The 27,538-nt window shown below is 33.8% G+C and overlaps 1 protein-coding gene across 1 annotated transcript in view; it reads left to right on the top strand.

Annotated features, from left to right (window-relative positions):
- Nucleotides 1–25,827, top strand: part of LOC129740674 (uncharacterized) — a 32,188-nt gene extending 6,361 nt beyond the window's left edge. Inside the window, exons 2-7 of the mRNA XM_055732417.1 lie at nt 5,857–5,925; nt 13,472–14,121; nt 14,214–14,488; nt 24,892–25,060; nt 25,353–25,518; nt 25,592–25,827. Of these exons, the coding sequence (XP_055588392.1) occupies nt 5,857–5,925; nt 13,472–14,121; nt 14,214–14,488; nt 24,892–25,060; nt 25,353–25,518; nt 25,592–25,708 (1,446 nt within the window). The 3' untranslated portion in view covers nt 25,709–25,827. The remainder of the gene's footprint in view (nt 1–5,856; nt 5,926–13,471; nt 14,122–14,213; nt 14,489–24,891; nt 25,061–25,352; nt 25,519–25,591) is intronic.
- Nucleotides 25,828–27,538: the final 1,711 nt, after the last annotated feature.

The raw sequence follows: 27,538 nt of genomic DNA, 5'->3' as shown, positions 1-27,538 counted from the left end.
CCAGCAGTTACCGGGATAGGTTCGGACAAGACACCGGCGTGACCTTGCACAAAAATGCCTCGCACTGTGCTTCGATGACATGAACTAGTTTCTCTGGGACTCCTCGTGGCCTTAAAGCCGTTCAGATGTTTTCGTGGTTCAGTCGGTCAAATGCTTTTTCGAAATCAACGAACACCAGCAGAAGAGAGTCCTGGAATTCGTTGATTTGTTCCAGTATTATTTGTAGCGTTGTGATGTGGTCCACACATGATCGCCCGGATCGGAATCCAGCTTGTTGCCGTCGGAGTGTAGCGTTTTAACACGTTCGTCGCCCAAAAAAAATCTCAGAGCATGAAAGTAAAGCGAGAGAGCTTCAGATTTACAACGCGTGGCAGAACTGAGCGGCAACCTTGCTTAAGAGAGCCGTCACCCATATATGGGTGACGTGGCGACGAACGTGTTAAATGTTTATCACTTCGGTGTAAACATTTAAATTTGTTAAAGATTTATATGACCCATTCCAGCGTGACGTCACAACGTTTGCAAAACAATTTTTTGGTATATTGCATGTAAGTTTTACAGGTCATATCGCACATTGGTAAAAATTGTACATTATAAGGTCAAAATTTAATTCTCTACAATTTGAAACGAAAAGTATTTGTATAGAATAAAAACTTAACAAAATATAAGCAAAAGGAATCGTGACGTCACAACGCGCCTCTTTTTCCACTTTTCAGTTTTTTTTACAATGCCGCATTTTTCTGCTCTTCTATTTAATCAAAATTTATGAAAATATCAGGAAAGTATCGATTCATTACAACCAACAAATCACTGTTTTTGATTTTTTCAAATTTGGATTTCAATTTATTTTAGAGCGATTCAGTTTCGTGACGTCACAACGCACCATTTTTTTTAAGTAGGGTTTTGCAAAGCGTTGTGACGTCACGAAATTTCATGGTTAGCTACATGAAATAAATCAAAGTAAAATCTTTAAATGAATGCTTAATTTATTTAAAATGCTTAAAAACTTAATAAATAATGTGATTTGGTGATGAAATCGATCCATTTATTCCCAAAAATTAAAAGGAATTAAATCTCAAAGGCCCATATAAGCAGATAAGGTTTGCAACACTGCTCACATCAATTTTATTCGATGTTTTTTTGTGCGATCATGTGAATATTATTAAGCACAACACTAAAACTAGGAAATATTTATTCGTAAAAGCGTTGAAATGTGTTTCTGAATATGTTTAATCTTTAATTGCAAAGGAAAGGAAAAATAAATGATAATTTCAAAGCCTTCGATCTTTTCAAAGATAGTTAATCGACACTAGAGTGCCTAAATCAGCCATCTAATAAAAATCTTATAAGTTGCAAGCCTAAATAGATCGTAGGCCTAACACAAAGTCCAGTGCCAAATTTGGGGATTGACCCACGGAAATAGAGGGCACAATGAGCCTAAAATTTGTATGGAATTATGAGAAATTGGGTTTTGAAGGACATGAAAACCAAGTTATGCACCAATTTCTGTAGTCCCTATCGGCTGATTTGTTTTAATTATAGTCATTCACAAAACTTTCATTATGATAAATAGTTTATCTCAAGATCCCATTTCGACAATGGTTTAGTTAAAAAGGATTTTGAGTTTCAAAAATTAGCTTCTGATTTGGTCAAATACAATAAATACCTGATTGATCGGTAATCGACGCTTATTTTGAACGTTATAGCTGTTTTATGATAACTCTATTCAAAACGCGTTCCTCAGATGAAATATTGTCATAATCAAAGCTTTAAAATACTCAAATTAAAAGACAAATTGGTTGATACAGACCTAAAGTATTGACGAAAACGGTTTTTTATCATGCCGAATATCATCTACATAATTCCATACAAACTTCAGGTCCGTTGCGCAATCCCTTTCCTTAGAATTATCTGACCCAAATTTGAATGAGACCTTGTACATATTTGAATTTATTTAATTTTGTAATTCAGTTCAAAGTCTCTTTTGTGAGATTTTATGTGAACACGGGGTTCGATTTGGATTTTCTAGATCTTTGAGGAGGAAATTTCAATAAGGGCAGTTTTTTATTAAAATAATTTAATTAATTTTATTAATTAATTTTCTATGAAAATCTTATGAAAAAAGTTAATCTATTAAGTTTATCATGTTCAAAGATTTTTTGAATCTCATTACATTTATTTCATGGAACTTATTTAGTTTGAACATAATGCCAGAAAGAAATAGAAGCTACTAGCGGTGTTTTTCATTCTAACATAGATATATGAAGAACTTGATCTTTTGCAAGATTTTTATTCAAATTACAGATAACTACCTGCTTTATGATTCACAAATATTTTTTTTACAAAATCGATGAGGATTTCATTTGTTTGATAATTTGTTTCTTCTTGAATCAAGCGTTTTTAAGCGCTGTTTCATTAGAAATGTTTAAAAACAACTGAATTAATGTAAAAAAAATATTTTCTTTAAAAACTTGATAAAAAATTCGTTTATTGTGATGAACTTGTATTGAAGAAATAGTAAGTTGATGAAGTAAAAAGTCTTAAACGTTTTCGAAAAAATGTAAATAAATTTTCATGACGTCACAACGCATTCTTTACCCTGGTGCAACTCAGAACCTGCTGAACCGATTTTCAATCTAAAAATTGCATTAAACTCCACTCAAAAGGTCTGAAGAGATCTCCAATTTTCGACAATATGTGAAATTTCAGTAAATCATAAGTTTAAAAACAGTAGAATTTTCGTGACGTCACAACGCTTCAAAATAGATACCTTTATTTACGATCCTAGAGCGTAAACCTGCAGTGCCTGTTATTTATCTTATATCATGGTTAAAAGATGGCTTTTCTTCCATCATTTTGCAATAATTTTTTTTGACATAGCTAGATTATCGACAAAGTTATGTTATAAATAATGAATATTTGCAAAAATCAAATTAATTTCATACTAAAATTTTTAAATTTCAACGTTAACATACTCAATTCTATAAAAAGGTAGCTGAAAATCTTTTAATGGAAAATGACACTGAAGAAATAACCTTTCTAACGCTATGTAATTTATTTTTGGATAATGAAAAATAAAAATCGGTTCTCCTGTTGAGGGGTGCTTGGAATGGGTCATTTGCTTTTCTTAAGTTCTTTTGGGTTAAGAATAAAAAATCCTATTTTTAATTCTAGTGTTAAAGTTGTCGTTCATGTCTGTTTCATAGAAGGTGTATAAAAGGTCCTAGAAAATATCTAAATACTTCATAACGTTCCAAGAATATTGGAAATTCGATTCCAACATAAAAAATTTGGTTGTCGCTGACTTGAAAAATAGACTTTTTTCCGACTTTCTGGGGATGACTTGAAAAATGGACTTTTTTCTGGCTTTCTGGGGATTTGAACCACTGTGCGGGTTCTGTATTGTGGTTTTTTATGCGATTTTCAGTCACTTACAGCATTTCAGAGAAGAGTGAAAAAGGAAATTCTAACTTTACTCGTTCAGCGCTTTCACCCAATACCCATATTTTGGGGGTTTCATGCTATTTTCAATTATTTACAGCATTTTAAAGTGCAGCTGAAGCCGCCATCTTCCCAAGCAACCAAAAGTTCGGATAACATTCCTCTATCAAGTTTGATCAGCTTAATCGAGTATGCTAATATAACTTCTTTTCAGCTCAATTTTTAAGTAGTTAAACGAACTTTAAAGTTGACAAAAAGTTCGCATAAATCGTCAAACAACTTCTAACCAGCTTCAAAATCCACTTTATAGCAGCATAAAAAAATCGAAAAAATTACTCTTCCGCTCCTTCAATTGCCTTTTCAAGTCTGCTACTTTGATTCATATTAATCAACTATATTTGTTATTAACTCACATTACATTTAAAAAATATGTTCTTACCAAGCCTCGAACCCGAGCTCACCGCTTGAAAGTTGAGATCCTTACTTGTTGCCCTATATAAACATCATGAGTAGGCAACGATTTTACTTGATGTGATGATTTTCTTTAAAACGACTTTCAGTTTCTTTATTTCTACTTAATTCCCACTTTCAAGCTGTTAAAAAGTTCTTCCGGAACTTTATGTGTACTTCATATAGTTGTTTCCCAAGTAACGATGTGTTTATTTATGCAAACACGTGTTGAAGTTCGAAAAAAGTAGATTTTAGCCTTTAAATCTACTTCAAAGTTTCTATAATACGAAGTTGCTTTTGAACGCCCGTTGGAACTAATTAAAAACTTTCAAGTTTACAAAATAGTACAACAGAGACAGCATTTTTCTTGAGGACAGGCCTAGGCTAATCTAGAGGACAGGATAAGCTAATCTCAACTTTTCTCAGATCGCAGCAAGATATTCTGCGATTGTATTTCATGCAGCTTTCCAAAAATTATTGCCAAATTTGAGCAGATTCCAAAGTCTTCTGATAAATTGTTATCAGTTTATGTGATTAAAAGCTATGTTCTTTTTTTTAAATTGTTTGAGTAAATGAATGTTAGTTAAACTTAACCCCTCCAGATTGGCTGTGATCTAAGGAAAGTTGAGACAAATAAGAAAATCCTTACCCCAAATTGAGGACATGTACTGCACATGAAATTTTGCGCTGAAAAATATATTGCTGTTTATGTTAGTGCTTGTTTTATTTTTTTTACATTCTTTCGAAAAGAATGTTCTTTTATAACTTAGTTAAAAGTATCTGAACAAGGGTTTGTTTAATCGTTTTGGAGATACTTATTTATAGATCCTGTATGATGAAATAAATAAGGATTAAACTTAAGAGTAATGTTGGATTTGTAGAGTAACTGAGTAGCTTCTTTAAACTTATCACTTTAACTATATAGTAGGATAAATATCTGATCCCAAATCTTTTTCCGAACATGATGTTCAACCTCATCATGACTGTGTGGCGAAACACGTTCATGATTCTAATCCCAAAAGTGATTTTGAACCTGATCATGGATCTTCTTCCTGATAATGGATTCCGTATCCTTATTCTAGATCATCGTCCTAGAATAGTTCATATTTATCAAAGCAATTGTGTCTTTAAATTCTTGCTTGTATATTTAGTTGAATAAAATGATTTTTTCTTTTTCAATATTATTTCGCTAAATGCCCCGCACTTTTATAGCTGCCTGTTTTACCATTTAAGAGGCAGTACATTTTTAAAAACGTTGAAAATTTTATTAGTCTAACTTTTTATGGCAAATAACGGTACCATAGATAAAACTTCATTTTTAAGCATAAATAAGGGTATCTCAAATCACTAAATCACTGAAAAGTAAGAGTCAAAAAAAAATTCTGAACCACAACAATCCACATAGAGGGAAAGTTTATAAGTAGTCCACACGCCACTCATGTGGAAAAATATGCTTTTACAGGATTAATTTTTAATTCTTGGAATTTGTAGAATACCCTTATTTGCAACGAGTACACTCGTTTTTTCACGTGATACTCTTAGGAGGACCATATAAGAGCATGTTTCCCAGCTAAATTTAGCTATCTAGCTGTATGGTGAATTCCGTGAAATTATTTGCCAATTAAATCAAAATCCTTATTTTGTTTAATTTAAACTCAAGAGGGGGTTAACAAAAAAAGAATTTGAAATTCCAGCCTTACGGAACAAAGGAAATAATGATGTCCTTTGAAGTGCTTCCAGAACGAAATGTGATATTGCTTCCTTATAAATAAAATATAATCAACATATTTCGATAAACCCATGAACTGGTCCAGCCAGTTCAGCATAAAAAGTTAACACATGTTTCTATCCGCACGAAACTGGATTCGATTGAGTATTTTAAACGTTTATTTTTGTTTTTTTTTTTCGTTCTTGCGTTCATTCATGTTCATCGCTCATCACAACATCGGGACTTTTCCGGGCCAGGTTAGCGGCGTTGATGGCGAATCGGTAGCTGAAGTGACCGGATTGAAGGCCGGAGACTGTGTGTTAGAGGTAAGCGAAATAAAAACACAGAACTATGTTTTTGCTTTGCTTTGGCTGGGTTGGTTGTTTCGTCAACATTTTCACGTACTAATGAAGCAGTAAACTCGTTCCGCGTATAACTAACAGCTTGTTTACAGAATTAATACTGTTATTCATGAATATTTGAGAACTTATCTTCTTCGAAGCGTGAGTTTATTTTCAAAGATGAAATTATTAAAACTTTGTCACGTCATGGTGCATGTTAATGACAAAAATGACAATTTATTGACAAAATTGACAAGAATTTAACAAAATTGAAAAATCCAAAAAAATCCAAAATTGACTAAATTGACAATATTGACAAAATTGACAAAATTGACAAAATTGACAAAATTACAAAATTGACAAAATTGACACAATTGACAAAATTGACAAAATTGACAGAATTGACAAAATTGACAAAATTGACAAAATTGACAAAATTGACAAAATTGACAAAAATGACAAAATTGACAAAATTGACAAAATTGACAAAACTGACAAAATTGACAAAATTGACAAAATTGACAAAATTGACAAAATTGACAAAATTGACAAAATTGACCACCGAGACGTAGACGTTTAAAGTTACCATACGCTGTGACTCCAAAAAGAGGAATGAGATTATAATGTCATAAAAACGGGATCATACGAAATATTCCAGAGTTCAGTCATTCAAAAATTTCCAATTATGTACAATCATGTTATTTGTATGAAAATAATGATTATTTCATAATTCTTTTATCCTATAAAATCCCATCTTAATTCTTAAATTGATTTTAGATTTATGTTCGATATTCTTTAATCATAAATCAGAATTTAAAAATCAATCATTTGTTTATTAATTTATCTATCTCTTTGTTTATAATTTACAGGCTGTAAGAAATGCCACAATCGCTTCTCAAGTGTAATAAATCGGTGTTTTAATTTTCATTTTTGAAATTATTTCAGTGCATAGGATTTGGATTTTCCGGAGATGCTTTACATTACATTATTTTTTTTTAATTATTTTTGTAACATCCTTTCTATAATTCGCGATGTCTTTATGAAACTTGAAGGATATACAGTTGAAAAATTCCTACCACCGCACACACATTTTTTAGGCTTATTCTCATCAGGAATTGAATATTACTAAAATAAATGATATCGTACGACCTCCTTTATAGAGTATTTTATGGATGTTGACTTTATCTTTCTGCTAAATTGTACCAAGATTCAGTGCCCAAAAGAATTTGAAAAGTTTTCTCAAGAGAAATAATCATTCTTCGGGATGACCAGGTCATAATCAAGCTCTGAATACTATTTTAAATCTAAAGTGATAATCAGACGTTTGAATCAGTCCATGAGCTGCAAACATGTACGAAGGAACTTGAAGATTTACAAATTTGTAGTCGACAAGAGCAAAAAACTCAAAATTGTAAGATAATCCATTCAATCATTGTTGCCGAAAAAAAATTCTGTGTTTTTGACAAAAAAAATTTCGAATTCTGTGATTTGAACTTAATATTCTGTGACAGTTCTCTGTGACGCTTTTTCTTTGAAGTTCATAGGGAAATCATGTCAAACATCAACACATTGGGAATTTCTCACAGTTTAAATTGAAAAAAAAAACAATTCAAGTCAGAAATAAAAAGTTGATAATGACAAAAAAAATTAAATGTTGGAAATCTGCACAAAATTTAAAAAATCTGTGAATTCTGTGAAAATTTTAAAAATTCTGTGATCTGTGACACAGATTCTGTGACAAAATTTTGCTCAAAATTCTGTGATAATACAGATTTTTCTGTGATTTCGGCAGCCTTGAATACAATTGATCTATAGAGAAATCAAATTTTAGACTCTTTTTTGATAACAAGTACTGCAACCAGTCAACGTTATATACTATTTTTGTTTTTTGATCATTAATTTCGAAATTTTCTTTGTAAAAAATGAAGTGCACTCAAACGCATATCCACCCCAAAAAGGTTCATTTTCAATTTACTTAGTTATTGAGGAAGGAATTGAGTTGGTTTAATTTTTTTCTGAAATTCAATTCCTGATGAGAATATACCTCAAAAATGTGTGCGGATATAGAAATTTCTACCGCAATATGTATATATGTGAATCTTGGAAAACTAATTCTGGTCAAGTTAATTTTAAGATGAATGAATCACAATATTCAAAACATCCGAATGGTTCTCAATGAAATATAAAAAAATCTTTTTTTTTATGCTTGTTCTTTAGAATAGTTTCACAATATTTTCATGCTCAGGTGCGTATGGATATGAACGAACACGGCACCGTGGTTGAATTAAAGGGAATTTTCCGGTTGCTTTGATTCAGTATAATTTTTCAACCAAGTAGACTTACAACACATAATAGAGAGAACAATAAATTTTTTTGGTTATTCCACTTTTTTACGTCATTCTTGATTTTTGTTTATCGAAAATAAAATTTAAATTAATCTCAGTAAAATATAAATTTGAATTTAAAGTAAAATTTCAACGAAGGAACGAGAAAAGTTGATGAAGAGGGAAACGTGAGAATAAGATGTGAGAGAAGAGTATTCAAGTGGCTTTAAAAAGTGATATCCCATCAATGGCAACATTTTTGTACATCTATCAAACTACTGAACCATGTACCTACATTAAAGGAAATTGAATTTGATCAGTTTTACGTCCTAGAGGTGATTAATAAAAATGTTTATTATCAAAGCTACTTCACCATTTTTGACATTTGTTTTAACCCAAGGTCTTTTGATACACTAGGTTCTCCGACTTTCACAGTAAGCAGGCGAGGAGTGAGCGAGTTTGTATATTTTTAGCTCAGCTTTTCGGTGGTTTGTTGGTAAACAAACTTCATGAGTTCCGCATAGTTGCATAGCCTACATAGCCAAAATGGCTGAATCGGGAATTCGATATTCGGTAACACCTCCTGAATATGTACACACCTTGTTTTAACCCTTATCAATTTCTTGAGTGTCAATATGACACTAGTTTGACGGCTTGTAACTTTATTCGGGTGCATTAAAATAAAACGATTTTTTCGAGGACCCTCAATACATTTTTTTCATATTGCATCATAACATTTTTTATGGACACGCACCCCGAAAGCCCAAAAAAAACTCTCTAATCAGTCCTTGAGTGTCAGTTTAACACTCCTCGCTTAAAACCGCTATATCTCTCTTGTTTCTCAACCGATTTTTACATAATTTATAGTTTTGGAAACCGCGTGATGTAACTCTAATATTATTGACAGACACTATTCACCTATGTACAACATTTCAGTTACCCGTTATTCAAAGTCTAAGAAAACTGTACTAAATGTAGATTAGCTACGGAATGCTTGAAAAAAACTTCACTTAGTTTATAAGATAGCTGAAGTTAGAAGTAATATGATGCACATTACAATTTTTTTTTATTTTATGATCACAAAAAAATGTAAAAAAATGGTTTGAAAACCGTACTTTTCAATCAACAAACCGTCAAAATTTTTTCAATCACACCAGATAAATTTTGAAAAGAGGATTGAAAAGTTGACAGAATTTTTGACAAATTTTCAAAGTTGCTTTTTTTGTTAACTTTTGTTAAGTTTGCATTTTTTTCAAATTTTCTTGCAGTAAAATACAACTAAATAAAGTTATATTTAACAAAAAGTTTATTTCATACCGATTCTAGTGATGTAATTACATAAGCGTTTCGATACATTGCACAAATATGGTAAGGGGCCGTTCACTAATTACGTAAGCACATAGGGAGGGTGGGGGAGTTTCACATTTGCTTACGATCTCTTACTAGGGGGGTAGGGGGGGTTTCCAAAAATCTTCCGTAAGAAATGTTACATTGATAATTCGTCACAGCCATATAAAACCATAATACTCAGGTTTAATTTTTATTTTTCTCACTACCTATCTGTTGGTTATTTTTTATGTTTTGTTATTTATCTTCGAATTATATAAAAATAACGCTGGTTATATAAAATTCATAGAGAATCAATTCAAACCAACAAGCCACCAAAAACACTAAATCACATCACTATAAAGAGCGTCTCAATTTTCGCTTTTTTTCATAACAATCATAACAAAAAGGAAAGTGGCGCGTTGTGATACCATGATTTAAATCCAACATATTTCGAAAATGACTTCATAGTTTTTTTTTTTGAAAAATCAATACAAGGCGCTTTAAATAATGAATTTCTAGACAGTTTTTTCAGAGATACACTACCAACTCTAAATTTTACCAACAAATTACCAAAAAATATTAAAGTTCTATTGCTTACCGCTGAAATGATTCTGAGCTTTTCGGTTAGTTGACGTAATTGTCGTTAAACATTTTTTCACCAGTTCTAGTAGTATAGAATGTTTTTTTTTTTAGATTTTTCAATTTTCAGGTCAAAAACATTACAATTTTTTATGGCACCTTGAGCTAAGGTGATCTTTCACTCTATTTTCAATCGGATTTTGTTTTAAGTATATTGTTTATTCGATAAGGAAAATTTATTGAAGATTATTGTTACCCCGAACATGCTATGTCTTAAATAATATTTTTTACAATCGTTTATGACATTTCATCTGTTGTTTTGTATAAATTGTGCTCTTCTTATGCAGTTATTAAGTTTTACTTTCCAGAGGTGAACCAGCCTGTGGCTGAAAACCTCTTAAATAAAGACAAAAAAAAAAGTTTTACTTTGAAATCCATGCTTTGAAGCATAGATGTCACACTTTTAATATTTTCAAGCTATTTTTGGAAAAACACGTGTAAATTTTTCAAAGAATAAAAAAAGTAAGATCTTACCAGGGGGGAGGGGGGGTTTTGAAAAATCTTACTTTTTCTTACCAGGAGGGGAGGGAGGGTTTAAAATTTCCAAAATCTTGCTTACGTAATTAGTGAACGGCCCCTCATTCGCCGAACGCTTTATAAGAATACTATGGCTTGATTATGAAGCGATGTAGCTTAAACTTACAAAAATATTCAACACTCCTTTGATATAAACCTAAATGAAATGGAAAGATCTCACAATAAACCGTACATTACTACGCCAAGAGGGCCTGGGATACATCCAGAGGAAACTTGTAGGCGATTAACCGCTGCTCAATCTGCCATAATTTTGAATTTAGCTTCTCCGGAAAGTTATTTCGGTTTAATTTCATTGCAATGCAGATATGTAATCCAATCCGTTAAATTCATGTCCGCATAATTCGATTTAGTTCACTTTTGACATAAATTTTCAAAAATGTTCTTTGTCTTGAATTTTGCCGCTGAGAAAATATCATGGAGTCTTTTTCGTTATCCAAATATGCTCCCATGCCATATTTAGTTTCATTTTCTCGATCATTCCTCCAGATTAGCAAAATAATTAATGCAAACCATCTTGGGAACATTTCGCGTACCCAAATACCCTCGTGTTCTATATTTGATTCCCCTGGCTTGATCGGTTATTGAGTATGGCCCCTTCCCCTCTTTGTAATCTCTCAATCAAAGTAGGAAGGGGTCTCAAACAACCATAGAACCTTTTCCCACATTCAAATATCTCACCATGTCAATTTTGTTCCATTTGCTCGAATACTTATCGAGTTCTGCAAGAAAAATTGTATGGCAGCCCCCTCCCCCCCCCCCCCCCTTTTATTACTCTTCACTGGAAATGTGGAAAAAATGTACTCAAAATCCAGTGCAAAGTTAAATTAAAGTACAAAAAATCTGTGAAATAGCTAATTGACAAAAAGTTAGAAATACAGCTGGTTTCGAAAAATTCGTAAAAACCTCTGTATTTCTTATTTTGACAATCCAAAAATTTAAAATGTGCCAAATTACTTATCAATCTTCTTTTCAAAATTTATCTGGTGTGACTTGAGCAATTTTGACGGTTAATTGATTGAAAAGTACGGTTTTTACAGCACTTTTTAACATTTTTTGTGGTCATCTTAAAAATGAATGATTACTGCAATGTATAGCTTCTAATTTCAGCATGCTTGTAAACTAAGGGAAATAATTTTCGAGCATTCCATAGCTTATCTGTTTTCCTGAGCGTGTTTTTCGGATTTTTAAGACTTTGAATAACGGAAAACTGAAGTGTTGTTGTAGGTCAATGATGTCTAACAATCATATTTGAGTTGCATCACGCGATTTTCAAAACTATAAATTTTGAAAAATAAATTTGTGAAACAAGAGAGATATATTGGTTTCAGTCATGAGTTTCAAATTGACACTCTAGAGACCACACCGGGTAAAAATTTCAGGAACGGATGAGGGTTGAAGGTACCTGGATTAAAAAATGTAAAAACTATAGCGGAGAATGAGGATACTTGATCCCTGGGGATAGTTGATTCCTTAGCTATATCTCGAAACTGGAATGTCTTACAAAGATCAAATGTTTTAGAAAAATGTGCCAAAATGAGCAAAATAACAATGCTTGTAGTTTAAAATTTTTTAACAAAATAATTGTTTGAGTAATTGAACTTTGTTTGAAAAATTTCACAAAATGTAACTTGAAGATCTTTTTTCATCGTTTTAAAATGTTCGTTACATGGGAAAATGATGAAAAAATATTTGTTCCAATGTATCAATCGTTCGAGCGTAAAATGAACTTCATAAGGCCATATTTTCAAAGCAATGGAAAACTCTCAACTTTTTTCAAAAAAGTTTTCTAAAATGTTGATTATGGGTACAATTGATCCCCTAGAGTTGGGTATAATTGATCCCCCTTCCAAACGGCATATTCTTCTTCTGAATAGATCGTTATGATTGCTAATTACGAAATTACTAATATTTATCCAAAAACTAATATTTATCAAATAATTGTCTGAAGAAAAGAGCAAAAATAATTAATTTTCTCCTAATTAAAAAAATTGCGCCTTTAAGTATGCAATGTTAATAGCGTTGAGACAAAGTTATAGAATTTTCTTCTTATGTCTGCTATAAATTGTGAAATGAGAACAAACATGACCAAAATAGTCAATTAACATTCTATCTTGGGGTTTTGTTTGATTTTTATACAAGGATTAGGGCTTCCTGAATAAAAGATCAAGTCTCCTTCAATAGGGAATCAAGTCTCCCCTAACTTCATAAAAATCGCAATTTTTTTACTCCCACGAAAATGCTTCTAGTTCATCAACGGGTTCAAGTATCGTTCTAATTTTTGGAGCATATAAACTTGAAGTTGTCAAAGACGGCGAGTTGCTAAATTTTTCCAAAAAGATATGGTGAAAATAAGAAAAGGAGATCAAGTATCCCCACTCTCCCCTACGTTTTCGAACGTATTGATTTTCAATCTCTTCAAGATGAACTAAAAGTTTTAGCTGATGGAGTTATTTGAAAATTTCGACTCTAGAATGTGTCATAGGGGTTTCTATAATTCATAAAGTAGATATAATTAATTATGCTTAGGTTCAAAACAAGGGATTACAAAACACGAATGTTTCTGACTGCTCCATTAAGCTAAATTGTTAGAAGGATTGATTACTACATTAAGACTAGTCACATATAGTTCATATCGTTTGTCCATTTAATTAAAAGCTCGAAGGAATATTTTGATTATTGCCTCACTCTTGCATCCTGTCCAGGTAAACAACGAGGATGTCCTCGGAATGCGCATAGCCGAGGTGGCCAATCTGGTCAAGTCAAAGTCGGACATCGTAACGTTGCTGCTGTGGAGCACCGGAATGGAACCGACCTGCAATCCGGAATCGCTTTGCTGCGGTCCAATGCCGATCAACCTGGAACGTCTGTCGGCCAGCATGCAAACCATAGTGGCTGCCCTGGAGTGTCCGGTTTGTTTCGATACGATTCCTCCGCCGGTATTCCAATGCCAAAATGGGCACCTGGTGTGCTCTCGATGCCGGGTTCGGTCCGAAAAATGCGCCATTTGTCGTGAGAAGTATACCGTGGGCCGTTCCTTGCTGGCCGAACAGGTTTATCAATCAATTACGGAAGCCTTCAATCTGACGGAGGGGGGCGATGGAAAGCTCCGGGAACGATTGTTCGGGGCCAAATGTACTCGGACCCGGAATCGTTGCAGTCCATTCAATAGCGAAGGGCATCTCTCGGCAGGGAAGCCAATCCACTCACACACCCACAAATTTTTAGCCAAAATTATGGGAAAGTCAACGTCCGTGGATAATCTGAACCGACGACAGCCCTGTGAAGTTGTCCAGGGTGATTTGCAGGGATCAAAGGCCAAGTCTCTGTCCCTGTCGTCCAGCGAGATATTCAGGCGAGTCCCTCTTCTTAATTGCAATTAGCCATTTGTTTGATCGCATTTACCAACACTGCTAGAGGAAAATTAAATTATCTGCTTCGTTCCAGGCGTACAGAGAACACGGTATCCGTTCCACGATGCACTTCGGCCAATCGGTTGGCCCCGGAACTGATGGCCTCGTGCAATAGTTTGACCACCCGCCGGCCCACATCGTCGCTGTCCTGCAATGTTTCGGCCGAGAGCTTGGGCAGCATACCGGAAAACGGCATTCAACTGGTGGTGCCTCCGGTGCCGACCGGAAATAGCGAAAACGGACACGGGCCCTCGACGGTCAGCGAGTTGTGCTGTCCCTGTGGGGATTACTGTGATGATAAACTGAAAGGTGGGTTCTGAATCTTTTTCATTTATTTAAATTTTATCATGGGCCGAGGGTTAAGAATGTGATTAATTAACACAGCATTGATAGGAAGTCAGATTTTTAGAAAAGGATCTTTAGAATCGAATTGCCACCAAACGTGATGTCCTTGCATCACGATGTTTTCAACTCATCAACATCTTCTTATATTTAAAGTTATTTTTTCAACCCAGAAGCCATAAGTTTACTAAATTTAATGTTTCGAGGATATCACCCGAAAAAATCACTTCATGGCTTTTATGCTATAAACAAATGCAACCATAACTTAAAACTTATCTCTTTGACCTTCATTACTTACTGTACACTAGACTGCCTCAAATTTGTATGGGAAATTTAAAACCTGTGAAATGTCATACGCTGCAGGCTCAAATTGATCCTGGGCCAAGTACAAGATCTCATGCCAAATTTGGGCCAGATCGGACCACGGGAAGGGGTCGCTCAACGAGCCTGAAGTTTGTATGGGATTTCGAGACATTTTGTTCGAGAGGAACATGAAAAATCAGTTTTTCGTCAATTACTGTTGTCTCCTTAGACCGATTTCTTTCAAAAACGGGTTTTATTAAAGCCTAAATTATGACAAATATTTCATCCGAAGGTTTCATTTCGATTAAAGCTAAGATAAAAAAGTTTTTAAGCTTAAAAAATTTGCTAACTTTTTTAAGGGTGATATTCATCACTGTTTTAATGAGGCGACTAAATGTCCGACCAGAACACTCAATGTGAAATACATGCCGTTTTGAAAAATAATGATCGATTTTAACCATTGATGTTGGATGTTTGGATTGTTTGGATGATATTCACTTGATAGTTCGGAAAGAAGTAAGGGCGGAAAAATGCTTGACAATTTAAAAGAAAAATTGCATAACAACAGGGGCTTAGGAACATGACTGGACGATTTGTGATGCCACTAAAATGATTCACCCTCATTCTCTATCAAAAGAAAGCTACAGCTTATATAATAAAAACGTGAGAAAAATGTAAAGGATCTCTTTTCGAAAAATTATCATTTTATTGGCATCATTAAGCCTTGGTCCACAAGATCTCATGCCAAATTTGGGCCAGATCGGATCACGGGAAGGAGTTGCTCAACGAGCTTGAAGTTTGTATGATATTTTGAGACATTTTGCTCGGAAGAAACATGAAAAACCTGTTTTCATCAATAACTTCGGTTCTTGTTGGCCGATTTCTTTCAAAAAACGGGTTTTCTTAAAGGATGGTATTCATCACTGTCAATGAGTCGGGGCAGTCGAACATATCGACGCCTCATTAACAGTAATGAATAAAACCGTATAAAAGTTAGACCTTTTTTGAAGCCAAACAATCTAACAACTCTTATCGAAATGCAGTCCTCGGATGAAATATTCATCATAATTTAGGCTTTTAGAAAAATTGTTTTTGAAAGAAATCGGCCGACGGAAACCAAAGTTATTGATGAAAAACTAGTTTTTCTATTGGCATCGTAATCGTCCAGTCATGTTCCTAAGCCCCTGTGGTTATGCAATTTTTCTTTAAAATTGTCAAGCATTTTCCGCCCTTACTTCTTTCCGAACTATCAAGTGAATAGCATCCAAATTCAAATATTTAAAAAAAACATCAAAAATTGCAATCGAGCGCAACATCAATGGTTAAAATCGATCAATATTTGACGAAACGGCATGTATTTCACATTGAGTGTTCTGGTCGGACATTTAGTCGCCTCATTAAAACAGTGATGAATATCACCCTTAAAAAAGTTAGCCAATTTTTGAAGCTTAATAACTTTTTTATCTTAGCTTTAATTGAAATGAAACCTTCGGATGAAATATTTGTCATAGTTTAGGCTTTAATAAAACCCGTTTTTGAAAGAAATAGGGGTCGAAGGAGACAAAAGTTATTGACGAAAAACCATACAAACTTCAGGCTCGTTGAGCGACCCCTTCCCGTGGTCTGATCTGGTCCAAATTTGGCATGAGATCTAGTACTAGACCCAAGATCAATTTTAGCCTGCAGCGTATAACTTTTTCAAAAGTCGGGTCATTTGGGGCAGTCTACTGTACACGCATTGCCTACTTTTTTGTAAGGTCTCTTTTTTGTTAACCAAAAAATGTAATTGTCCTCCAGTCCCGGTTTTAACATGGATTCTTCCAGGTTCTGGCACAAAATGTCGATTTTGTAATCAGCAAACATAACACTGTTATTTCGCATAATGTTTTTTCATCCCCGCCCTCTGGAGACACCTCCTCATCCAAGGTCCAAAGTTTAGGAGTTTAATTTAAGATTTCCAAATAAATTTTGAAAAAACTCCTAACATTTTCGTTTACAGATTCTGTACTCACGAGTATTAAAACTCAATATATTCAAAACGCCTTAGGATATTTTTTGAATTTGTAATTAATTTTTGACTTTGTTTAACAATAAAAAAAATTTCATGCAATGTCTCAAAAGTGGATTTCCCTCAAACTGCACTGATGAGATATGTTGATCTATCAGCCATTTCGTCAATCAGCTGTAAAGCGTAGTTCTTTTAGAAATGGGACACTTTCTTTTGCTAATATCTCGTTTACTAGTAATCGTACATTAAAAATTTTGACTGCATTTTGTTGCCTGTAAAAATTACTTGCCGACCTATTTTTTTTTAAATTTTATATTCGTGCTTTTTTGAGATATTTACGATGCAAGAGATAAAGAAAAAAAATATTTTGCACATTTTCCTTCAAAAACCATCGTTATCAAATTGATAGCTGACATAATCGTTGATTATTCAAAAAATTTGTGTGTGTGAGTGGTGGAAAAGTATACAAACACTTTCAAAATGTCCACAATGTTCAAATCAACCATTGTAGTGAAGCACATGATCGATAACTACGGTTATGGGTCATCAGGGAAAACAAGTCTCAGATCAGAATTTTTAACTTTTAATTCAAGAACTTAGTGTAGATCGGTGAAATTTGAAATTTTTTTTTCTCTGATAAACTGACAGAGTTGCCTAATTATGAGTCATTCAAACCTAACTTCAAACAACAATTTTTTGCTAGCTCCAGAGTTTGTAAGCTAATTAGCTGGTTCTGAGGCAATGGGACAGGTAATTTCTGAAGGACGACAAAACTTGTGAAAAACCTTATATCAAATAAATTCTAGAGTTTGAGTTCTAAAACTTATCTGCTCGTGGTAAGGTCTCTAGCATATTACAGTATGTGTTTACTGGTTATTTTGATTAAAATATAATGATTTTCCAAGATTCTGGTACTATGAAAAAAACAACCATTTCTAAAACGAAAACATTGTTTTTACTGCTTTTTAAGCCTAAAAAGAGTAATCTGGTATGTACCCTTCGCAACCTACGATCTATACTAACCGATAATACTTTAATATTAATCTCATGATGGTTTTACTTCGTTACTGACAGATTTTGCCTGCAGAAGTTCCATGAAAAACCCTTTTAAGTGGCTCAAAAGTAATCAAGTTTTGGTAATTTTAAAACAGATTTTTCCACTAAATTGCCATTAGTTTCTTTTAAAAGAGAAGTATTGGACCGAAAAGTAGTAGAAATTGAAGGAGGAGGATGCAGCCACCTAGAATAAAGATTGGACGAAGTAAAAGTTGAAAAAATTGAACAATATCATGGCTGAAAAAAGTGTGCGCCGGTCGATGAGAGACACCAAGAATAAAGTAGAGATTTTTCTTACAAAAAACAATAAATGATTTTTTTCAAATTTTTTCATGAATTATCATAAGATTACCTTCATTTTTTCCATACAAAGTTTTTCGATCAAACGAATGGTTTTTGAGATACACGCATTCGTAACTGTCCCATTTCTAAAAGAACTAAGCTTTATGCGCATTAGACCGCTGCAAGCTTTGTATGATTTTTAGACCTCCCAAATCTTATTTTCCTATTATTTTTTTCTGCCAGAAAATTCATTAAAAATTTTAGAAACGACCCATCCCGTCCTTTTGTATGTAAATTTGCACAAGAAAACAAAATTTTCTTTTAAAAAATCACCAGAGATGTATTGAAAGTTCCAAAAAATATAAATTTGAATGAAAAATATGCCTTGATTCTTGTAGTATAATTCATGTCAACAAAGTATAAATCTAACTCGTGCCCCAGAAAAGATTTTCGATGTTATTAAATTTTTCTTTTCATTTTTTTTTTATTTTCGCGTTTTTGACTGCTTATTTGAAAGCTGTGTAACCGTAGGATGAAAATAAACAAAATCGAAAACTGCTTTGCAAAGCTAGGAAATTTATTGATTTGTATAACCTTAGCAAAAACATTTCGTGAAGTTATTAAAAGCTCTAGCAAGCAAAGTCTGCCATATTTTAAAACAATTCATAGGATTCAGATATTTTGTTTTGAAATGGTTATAACATTTTTCTCGAAATTCTTAACTTTTTGTCTTTTTGCAAAAAATGAAGCTTTAGAATAGCCAAAATAAAAAAAAATCAAAGACCAACTTCATTTCAAGCTTAATGAATTTTCTAGATGATTTAATGTGCAAAAATTTCGTTTTCCATACAAATTCCATACAAAAATTAAAACGCGTTGCGCTAACTCAGGAATCAACCAAATCTTTTCCAATTTTGCACTGATGCTTGGTACGAGAATGGCATTGGAATAACATATGGGAGCAAAAGGTCATTTTTTGCGGCCTAATGCGCATGTTACCCAATATGCGCATTAATGAACACTTCCTCCTATCTCGTTTTTTTTTTCGTATGGCGCTAGTATGCAACAAACACTAAGAAGCGTATCTCTAGTGTTATCGATCTTATGATGAAACATTATCCTACAAATTTGAGCACACTTCTTCCAGTAACTCAAAGATATTCATTTCGTAGAATTTGGTCCAGTGCATTGGTTGATAAATTTTAAGCGATACATCAACAAAGTAGAGGCAAATTCCATAGAAAAATATTTTGTACTCTAATACCTTCCCAGGTCAAATTTGATTTTTTTGGTTGATTACTTCTAAACAAAGAAAATTGTATTGGACCCCCTCCCCATTTCTTATATACTCACTGGAAAAAAAAATATGGTGTTTCAAATAATCATGGAAGCATTTCTCGTACCCAAATGATTTCCCATGTCATATTTGGTTCCATTTGTTTGATAAGTTTGACAATTTTATGGGGACGATTTTCGATCACCGCTTATTGTTATTATCAATTTTAGTTGATATTTTTCGGTGAAAATTAAGTCAAATTTAAACAACTTCTTTACGTTTCGGCTCACTGTTTTGTTTCGGCCACCTTCAGAAAAACTGTATTTCATAAAAATTAAAAAATAGAATATAATACAAAAAATTGTTAGAATGAAAGTTTTACACAATTTTCCGTCACTTTTATCTACACTAGAAGCACTTACAATTGTTTTGCCGTGTGCTTTCCTAACGGCTGTCTAACTTTCTTTAAGTCAGATTTTAAACCACTCCTAGTAGCTTGCGTTTTGTGTTCTTGGTGACGTCGTGCAGTCGGTTGTTGTCGTCGTGTTTGGGGTCGTCAAAAAACTAAGAGTGACGCCACAGTTCTCAAGAAAGAATTCAAAAACGACGACGCCAAATACGACGACGACAACAACCGACTGCACGACGTCACCAAGAACACAAAACGCAAGCTACTAGAAGCGGTTCAAAATCTGACTCAAAGTAAGTTAGACAGCCGTTAGGAAAGCACACGGCAAAACAATTGTAAGTGCTTCTAGTGTAGATAAAAGTGGCGGAAAATTGTGTAAAACTTTCATTCTAACAATTTTTTGTATTATATTCTATTTTTTTAATTTTTATGAAATACAGATTTTCTGAAGATGGCCGAAACATAACAGTAAGCCGAAACGTAAAGAAGTTGTTTGGATTTGACTTAATTTCCACCAAAAAACATCAACCAAAATCGATTAAAACAATTTTATGTGAGCACGCCTCTTTCCTAACTTCATCCCCAATTGAAGGAGAAACAAGTTTCGAATAAGCATATTACCACTCATCGACTCCAAATGCCCTCCCATATCAAATTTGTTTCCATTTTCTCAATTAGTTCTCGAGTTATGCGAAAAATTGTAACGGAGCCCGCTTCTCCCCTTCAAATCTCCCCACTGGAAGGAGGCAATAGTACCAAATATTCATAGAAACATTGTTCGTAACTACTCAAATAACCTACCAAGCGAAATTTACTTCTATTTACTGGATAAATTCTCGAGTTATGTAAAAATTTATATGAGTGCACCCTCCCACCTTAAAATTTCTCCACAGGAAGATCAGAGGGTTCTCAAAATATCACAGAGACATTTCTCGTATTCAAATATCTTCCCATGCCAAATTTAGATCCATATACTTTAACAGTTTTCCAATTATGCTGGAAAATGTAAAGGAGCTCCCCCCTCCTTTCTATCTCTCCACAAAAAGAAGAAAAGGGTATCAAATATTCATAGAAACCTTTCTCGTACCCAAATATTCCTCCAAGCCAAATTTGGTTCCATTCGCTCGAGTAGTTTTCAAATTATGCAATAAAAATGTATAGAAGCCCCCCCCCTCTTCCCTGCCTTTATCTCCACTGAAAAAGGGAGGGGTCTTAAATGACCATAGAAACATTCCCTGTGTTCCAATACCCTCCCATGCCTAATTGGGTACCAATATCTTGATTAGTTCTCGAGTTATGCGAAAAATTGTAAGATAGCCCCCTACCCCTTCCTTTCTCCCCTCTAAATGAAAGAAGGGGTACCTCATATTCGTAAAAACATTTCTCGTACCCAAACACCACCTCATGCCAAATTTGACACCATTTGCTTAATTGGTTCTCGAGTTATGCAGAAAATTGTCTTTTGTTGGGGAGGCTCCTCCCCCCCTTCATGAAAGAGGAAGGAGTGTATTTTATATACTAAAGCCATAAAATACCATCGATCTAACAGTTTTTAGATAAGACAAACATCTGAAGTCTTGTGAGTTGCTTAGTTTCACTTAGTTTTTTTTTTATTTCGAACCACTGTGTTCTGTAGGAGACCACGTGGCATTTGCTCGGCAGACTGCAATGCAAATGCTGTTTGTTTAAAGTGATTTGTAACACAAAATATTTTTGACTTGACTTTCTGTTTTCAAAACGGAGATCTATGATTACTATAATAAATAGACAGTCATAATACTGTTCATCAAAACAGTAATGGAATCTGTTCTTAAATGACAAGATGTTAATTTCATAGAATATCCCTCTCTGCTCTTAAACCGAAAGCAGTCTAAAAATAAATGAAAAATTCGAAAAAAAATCTGCGTTTCTAAGACATTTTCAGAAATTATGGAAAGTATAGAGCTGGAACACGTTTAAATAATTTATGGTTCACATTTGTATGTATACAAGACTGAGTCGATTTGGGGTCATTTTGAATTCTCTCAAAACCTGAGGTCTTCAAAGCTTTGTTTTGGTTTAGAGCTCATCCATGATTAAGGTTATTCAATACAAAATTTGAGAAAAGTTCGGATTTTGCCCGGATTTAATCTCATTCTAATTCTCAAATCCAACTATAAAAACAAATTTTGTTTTAAGATTGTTTTATTCATGCGCCCAAAACGAAATTTTTTCGAGCTAGTTTCATGAAAATAATCATGAATTGAAAAATTGTTTTTCAAGTTTTTTGTTTAATTTTCGACGAGTAACTGCTAGGTTTTGATCAAATTTGCCCGGATTTTGCTCGGGTTTTTGTCGACAATTTTGAAATCAAATGCCCAGATTTTGCTGGGTTTTTTAGATGAAATAGCCCGGATTGTCCGGCCCAGATACGTGCTGAAAAAATTCTGGCAACCTTATCAATGATTTTATTTTTAAAAAAAATGTATATAAAAAAAGTTAAAAAATTAAAGTAACATGAACTTTTATGTTATTTTGAGAAAATAGAATATTTTATTCTGCAAAATCAACATCATTTCTTTTTATTCTGTGGAACCGAGCCTAGACATGGGTTTTGTGCTAATTGAGAACATTTTCTAACGGAAAATTTCGCTGAAAAACTTAGTCCAAGACCGTCACTTCGTATCTTTTAAGACAACAAAAAATTAGCCATTAAATAAGAGTTTGCCTTTAAGCATTGAAAATCAATCAATTCAACTGACATCAATGCTTGTGACTAGCGAGGTATTGCATGAGTACGTCTCAAGAAATAATTCGATTGACATTAGCAGTGATGTCAGTTGAATTGTTTGATTTCCAATAATAAAAGAAAACATACCCCAATTTCACGGCTTTTTTTTCGTCCTATAAGATACGAAGTTACGACCTTGGACTAAGTTGTTCAAAAGAAAATTTTCCGTAGAAAATTTATAAATGTTCACAAAACTTATTTCCAGGCTCGATTTCACAGAAGAAACAAAAATGATGTTGATTTGTCTGAACAAAATATATTTTTTTGTCTTTATTTGAGAGGTTTTCAGCCACAGGCTGGTTCGCTTCTATGAACAAAATATTCAATTTTCTGATACAAACATTAAAGTTCAAAATTACTCATGTAAACGTTACTCAAAAATTCTACAAAGCCACATGGGTGGGTTTTGAACCAAAACGAAGCTTTAAGCTCTGTTTAATGTGAACGATTAATATGTTTTTAAGTAAGCAGTCAGGGATGTTTAACATGATTTTGAAAAAATGTTTTTTGTTTAACATGAAAAATCAATTTAGAAGTTCATTGTTTATGTAAAATTAAGATTAAAAACCAAGAAACAACTGTCATTTTAAGATCTATTTTTTGTACATTCAGTAAATCTCTGGTGATGAACATGAAAAAAAAAATTCCCTTCAAATTTTCACTTAAAATCATAAATCGTTGGGCCAAATTGGTATTCCATAATATTAAATTCAAATAATTTTCAAGTCATGTTCACACAACCTTGTTACGAATGCCATTTGACATAAGGCGATGATAAATTTTGTTGCATAATCCGTTCTATTTTAACCTCATCTCAGTTCATTTACCTTAAGACTATGATCATTAAGTATCCGGGCACTTCATTTTGGTGATAGCTACATTTTTTCAGTAAGGTCATGCAAAATCATGCGTTGTGTTGGTCATTTTGCCTTTTTTTGGAAAATTTTTAAGTTAGCGTTTGTTTTAGATATTTACGATGCAAAAAGACATGGTGAACAAAATTTTGCACGATCACCTCGAAAATTCTTCTGTATCGACTTGAAAAATCATGAACTGTTGATAATTTCTGAACTTTTTTTGGCCTAAATAATTAAGAAATATAAGGAGCTGCTCTAGGATGCTTACGAAATTCAAACAAACCATCGGAGTGGGACCCTTAATCTCAAATATGGGTAAAAATGACTATGGTTATTCCAAATAACTGCAGAACCCTAAACTATGCAGTAAATCCGTTTCCGGCAGGCTAAAAGTGTTGAATGTGTTCTAATGGACAAAGAAGTTTATGTTAAAACCGAGTTTAAGAGGTCAAATTCTTCGAGATGCCTGCTTATGAAAAGGTTCCAAACATATTCCAAATGGTTTTTCCAGGTGAATTTGTGTAAAATATCATGATTTTGCAGAGGTTTTGCTATTGTGGCAATAGATCAATATATGAATGAAAAAGGTGTCTCTGATAAATAATAGAGATTTTATGATAAAGCAAGAGTATTTTTTTGTAATCAACGATAAATAATTTATTTTATATTATTATATTCAATATCTTATTAGTACCTTTATTTCCTTCACAGAAAAATCTTCGACCAAATGAATAGTTTTTAAAATACACACGTTTGAAACTACCCGGATTCGAAATGATCATAGCCTTAGTACAAATGCCCAAAATTTATATGAATTTTTGCATGTGAAAACTGTAAAGATAAGTGAACGATATGCAGAAAGTTTTTTAAAAATCTAATAAAATTGTTTAAATTAAGTTTGGGTGTCGATGACTTAAAAATTTGACTTTTTTCCAGCTGTTTGGGTATCTCAACCTCGACGTGGTACCACTTATGTATTTTTTTTTTACAAAAATCAAGACTCAAAGAGTAAAATTTCGGACACGTTTGTTAACACTAAAATATTTTTTTTTTTTTTAGAAAACATTCTGGATCCAGTACTTTCCTATTGATTTAGTAGTTTTTTTATGTACTGAATTTTTGAATAATCTCAACGGGAGGATTTGTTCCCTGAGCCCTCCTCCGTTTGCACAGCCTTTCTCTGAGCATCTTAGACTTTTCTTTAAATGCTTTCTATACTTCCTAAAGACAGTTTCCTATCATATTTCTCTTTTCAACATAATTCGATGCTACTGTTTTAAAATTTTCATGAATATCTTGTTGAGGCACTTTACATTTTAAATAACATTTTGACATCGGCGGTCAGCGATAGCAAAACCTACATTTTGAATCAGCAGTAAATTAGGTTATTTTCCGCATGTCTTTCACAGCTTCCGCTTTGGAACGACACGTGTCCGAGCGGCACGGAACACCGATCATCACCTTCGGGACATCGTCCGCCGAAATTTCCCTGCCCCCCAGGACCCCGGTCGATAATGCCTGCCTGGTGCTGATCCTGGACGGACGCAAATTTTGGCTCAAACTAATCTCGGATCCCAGGTGAGTGTGTGCTCGCGAACAAGCAAACATTGAAGTATATTAGGCTGATTGAGACCTGGCTCCGGACAAAATAACAAATATGTGGTATTTTTTTCGGAATGAGAGTAGACAGAAGTGTTGTAAATATTCAAGGAAAGCGTATCTGATAAAATAACAAACTCAATATCCAAAAATCTCAGTTTTTTAATAAAAATAATCTAAAATTTGAATAATACTTTTGAATAAAGATTTCAGAAGGAAACATATGCATAAAGCTTACAAATTTTTAAATCATTTCCCAATTTTGTTGCAGCTCACTGGGGGATATCTTCATATCGGCCTTGCTACAAGGTACCGAAGCCGAGTGCCGGAACTACGCACTGGAGGTGCTCATCCGGAAAGCCGGTGCCCACAAGATTTTGGGCAAGGAGCTGATTTCCCGTTCCGAGGTCTATTCGATGGAATGCAAATCGTGGAATGTAAGCTTTCGGTTTTGGGGTGGGGTTAAAATTGATTGCCTACAATGTTTCTCATTGGTTTTTCTCTCGCCAGGATGTAAGCAACACTCGGAGTGGAGTTTTCTACTCCAGTGAGTGCATCAGGTCAACATTCGAACCGGAAACGGAAGTCCTGCTGAAGGCGAGCATCAAACACCTCTCGGAACTGTAGCAGCTGGCTACAATTTGTGGCTGTTGGGCGTTGTTTGCACTCGTTATATATGTAGCAATGTTTTTACTTTTGAAATTAAAGCAGGATGCAAGAGAACCGATAATTAAAATATTTTATATTCCGAGACACATTTTTAATTCGAATAAAATATCACATACACCCAAAACTTTTACTTTGCTCCAATAATGAGATCTTCACTATGTTAACGCCATTGGCACCTTAATTAGATTTGACCATCGGCACTAACCTCCCAGCGCAACCGCATTGCATATGAGTGAGGAAAACAATATAAGGCGGCATAAGGAAAACTGCAGAGAAAAAAACATTTCTTAGTTTTAAACCACCGGAAAACAAACACGGCTAAGCTGCCTGGCTGTAAGCAGCTGTGTATGTGAATGTAAGCAGGCAGTACCAAAGCAAGAAACAGTTGCTCGTTTCCAATTACCTTTTCTCCCCATAAGACCAAAATCCTAAAAACTAACTTAATTATAAAAAGAACGAATCTCTACGATGGAAGACTGCATCGATTTGCCTCTGGAGTTAGAAATGATTTTGTTGGCCGAGGAAGATCTTCGATGCTGTGCCAAGGTGGAAGCCGCAAAATCATTTTCAGAACCTTGTTCTGAATCCTCTGGATGGCTTTCTTCCTCGTCGCACAGAAGCTAGACCAAATCGGAACTGCATACATTATCGCTGGTCGGAAAACCTGTTTATATATCAGCATCTTATTCCTCAGGCACAGCTTTGATTTCCTGTTGATGAGAGAATAAAGAGATTTAGTGTATTTATACATTCAAATTGAATATTTTCAATGTCATTTTTAAAAGTAAGATGCCGATCAAGTGTAAGTCCCAAGTATTTCACGTGATCAGACCATTTAAATGAAACCCCATTAAAAGTTATGGAATGATTTTCATTAGGTTTTAAAAATTCATCTCTTGGTTTATGGGGAAATAAAATAAATTGAGTTTTGGAAGCGTTAGGAGAAAGTTTCCAAATTTTCAAGTAATTCAAAAAAGAATTTGAATTTTGTTGCAATCTACTGCGTACCACACGTAAATTTCGACCTTTGACTGAAAGCAAAGTATCATCAGCAAAAAATCTTCTACCTTTTCCTTCGGGTATATCACGAAGATCAGAAGTAAAAATATTGTATAAAATTGGCCCAAGTATACTGCCCTGAGGGACACCAGCTCTAATGAGTGTCCTTTCAGAGCATGAATTTTGATAGCTTACTTGTAAGGTTCGGCTAGTCAAGTAACTTTGAATAATTTTGGTGAGATATACAGGAAAAACAAATCGAGCTAATTTAGCTACTAAACCTTTGTGCCAGACACTGTTAAAAGCTTTTTCAATATCAAGAAGAGCAACACCAGTAGAATAACCTTCAGATTTGTTAGCGTTAATCATATTAGTTTAGGCTTGCCAGATACTTTCAGAAAAAAAGCGGGACATTTCACGAAAAAAAGCGGGACATAGCCGAAAAAGGCGGGACATTTATGAAAATCATAAAAAAGCATAATTGTGTAGTCAAACTCATACGTCCACTAAAATTTTCTTTTTGACGCAAATTGAGTTTTTCTTACATGACTTCTCTTTACACGGTTTTTTGGCTCATCAACTGTTATTTTCCATGGTTCTCGCAAACTAACACGTTATTTGAGAAAAAAATATTTCAAGTCATACATGCAAACAGCAGATTTGACAGCGTGTAAAAAACCTTTGTGTAATTTGTGTAAAAATTGGTTTTTTGGAGATTTGTTAAAAAATTTGAAAAATCAATAAAACTTCCATCTTTCTATACTTCGGACAATTGAGTCGAAAAAGGTG

The sequence above is a fragment of the Uranotaenia lowii genome, chromosome 1 (genome assembly GCF_029784155.1).
Source record: "Uranotaenia lowii strain MFRU-FL chromosome 1, ASM2978415v1, whole genome shotgun sequence".
NCBI lineage: Eukaryota > Metazoa > Arthropoda > Insecta > Diptera > Culicidae > Uranotaenia > Uranotaenia lowii.
Note: the sequence above shows the minus strand (reverse complement) of the source record. Positions and strands in the feature narration are given on the sequence as shown.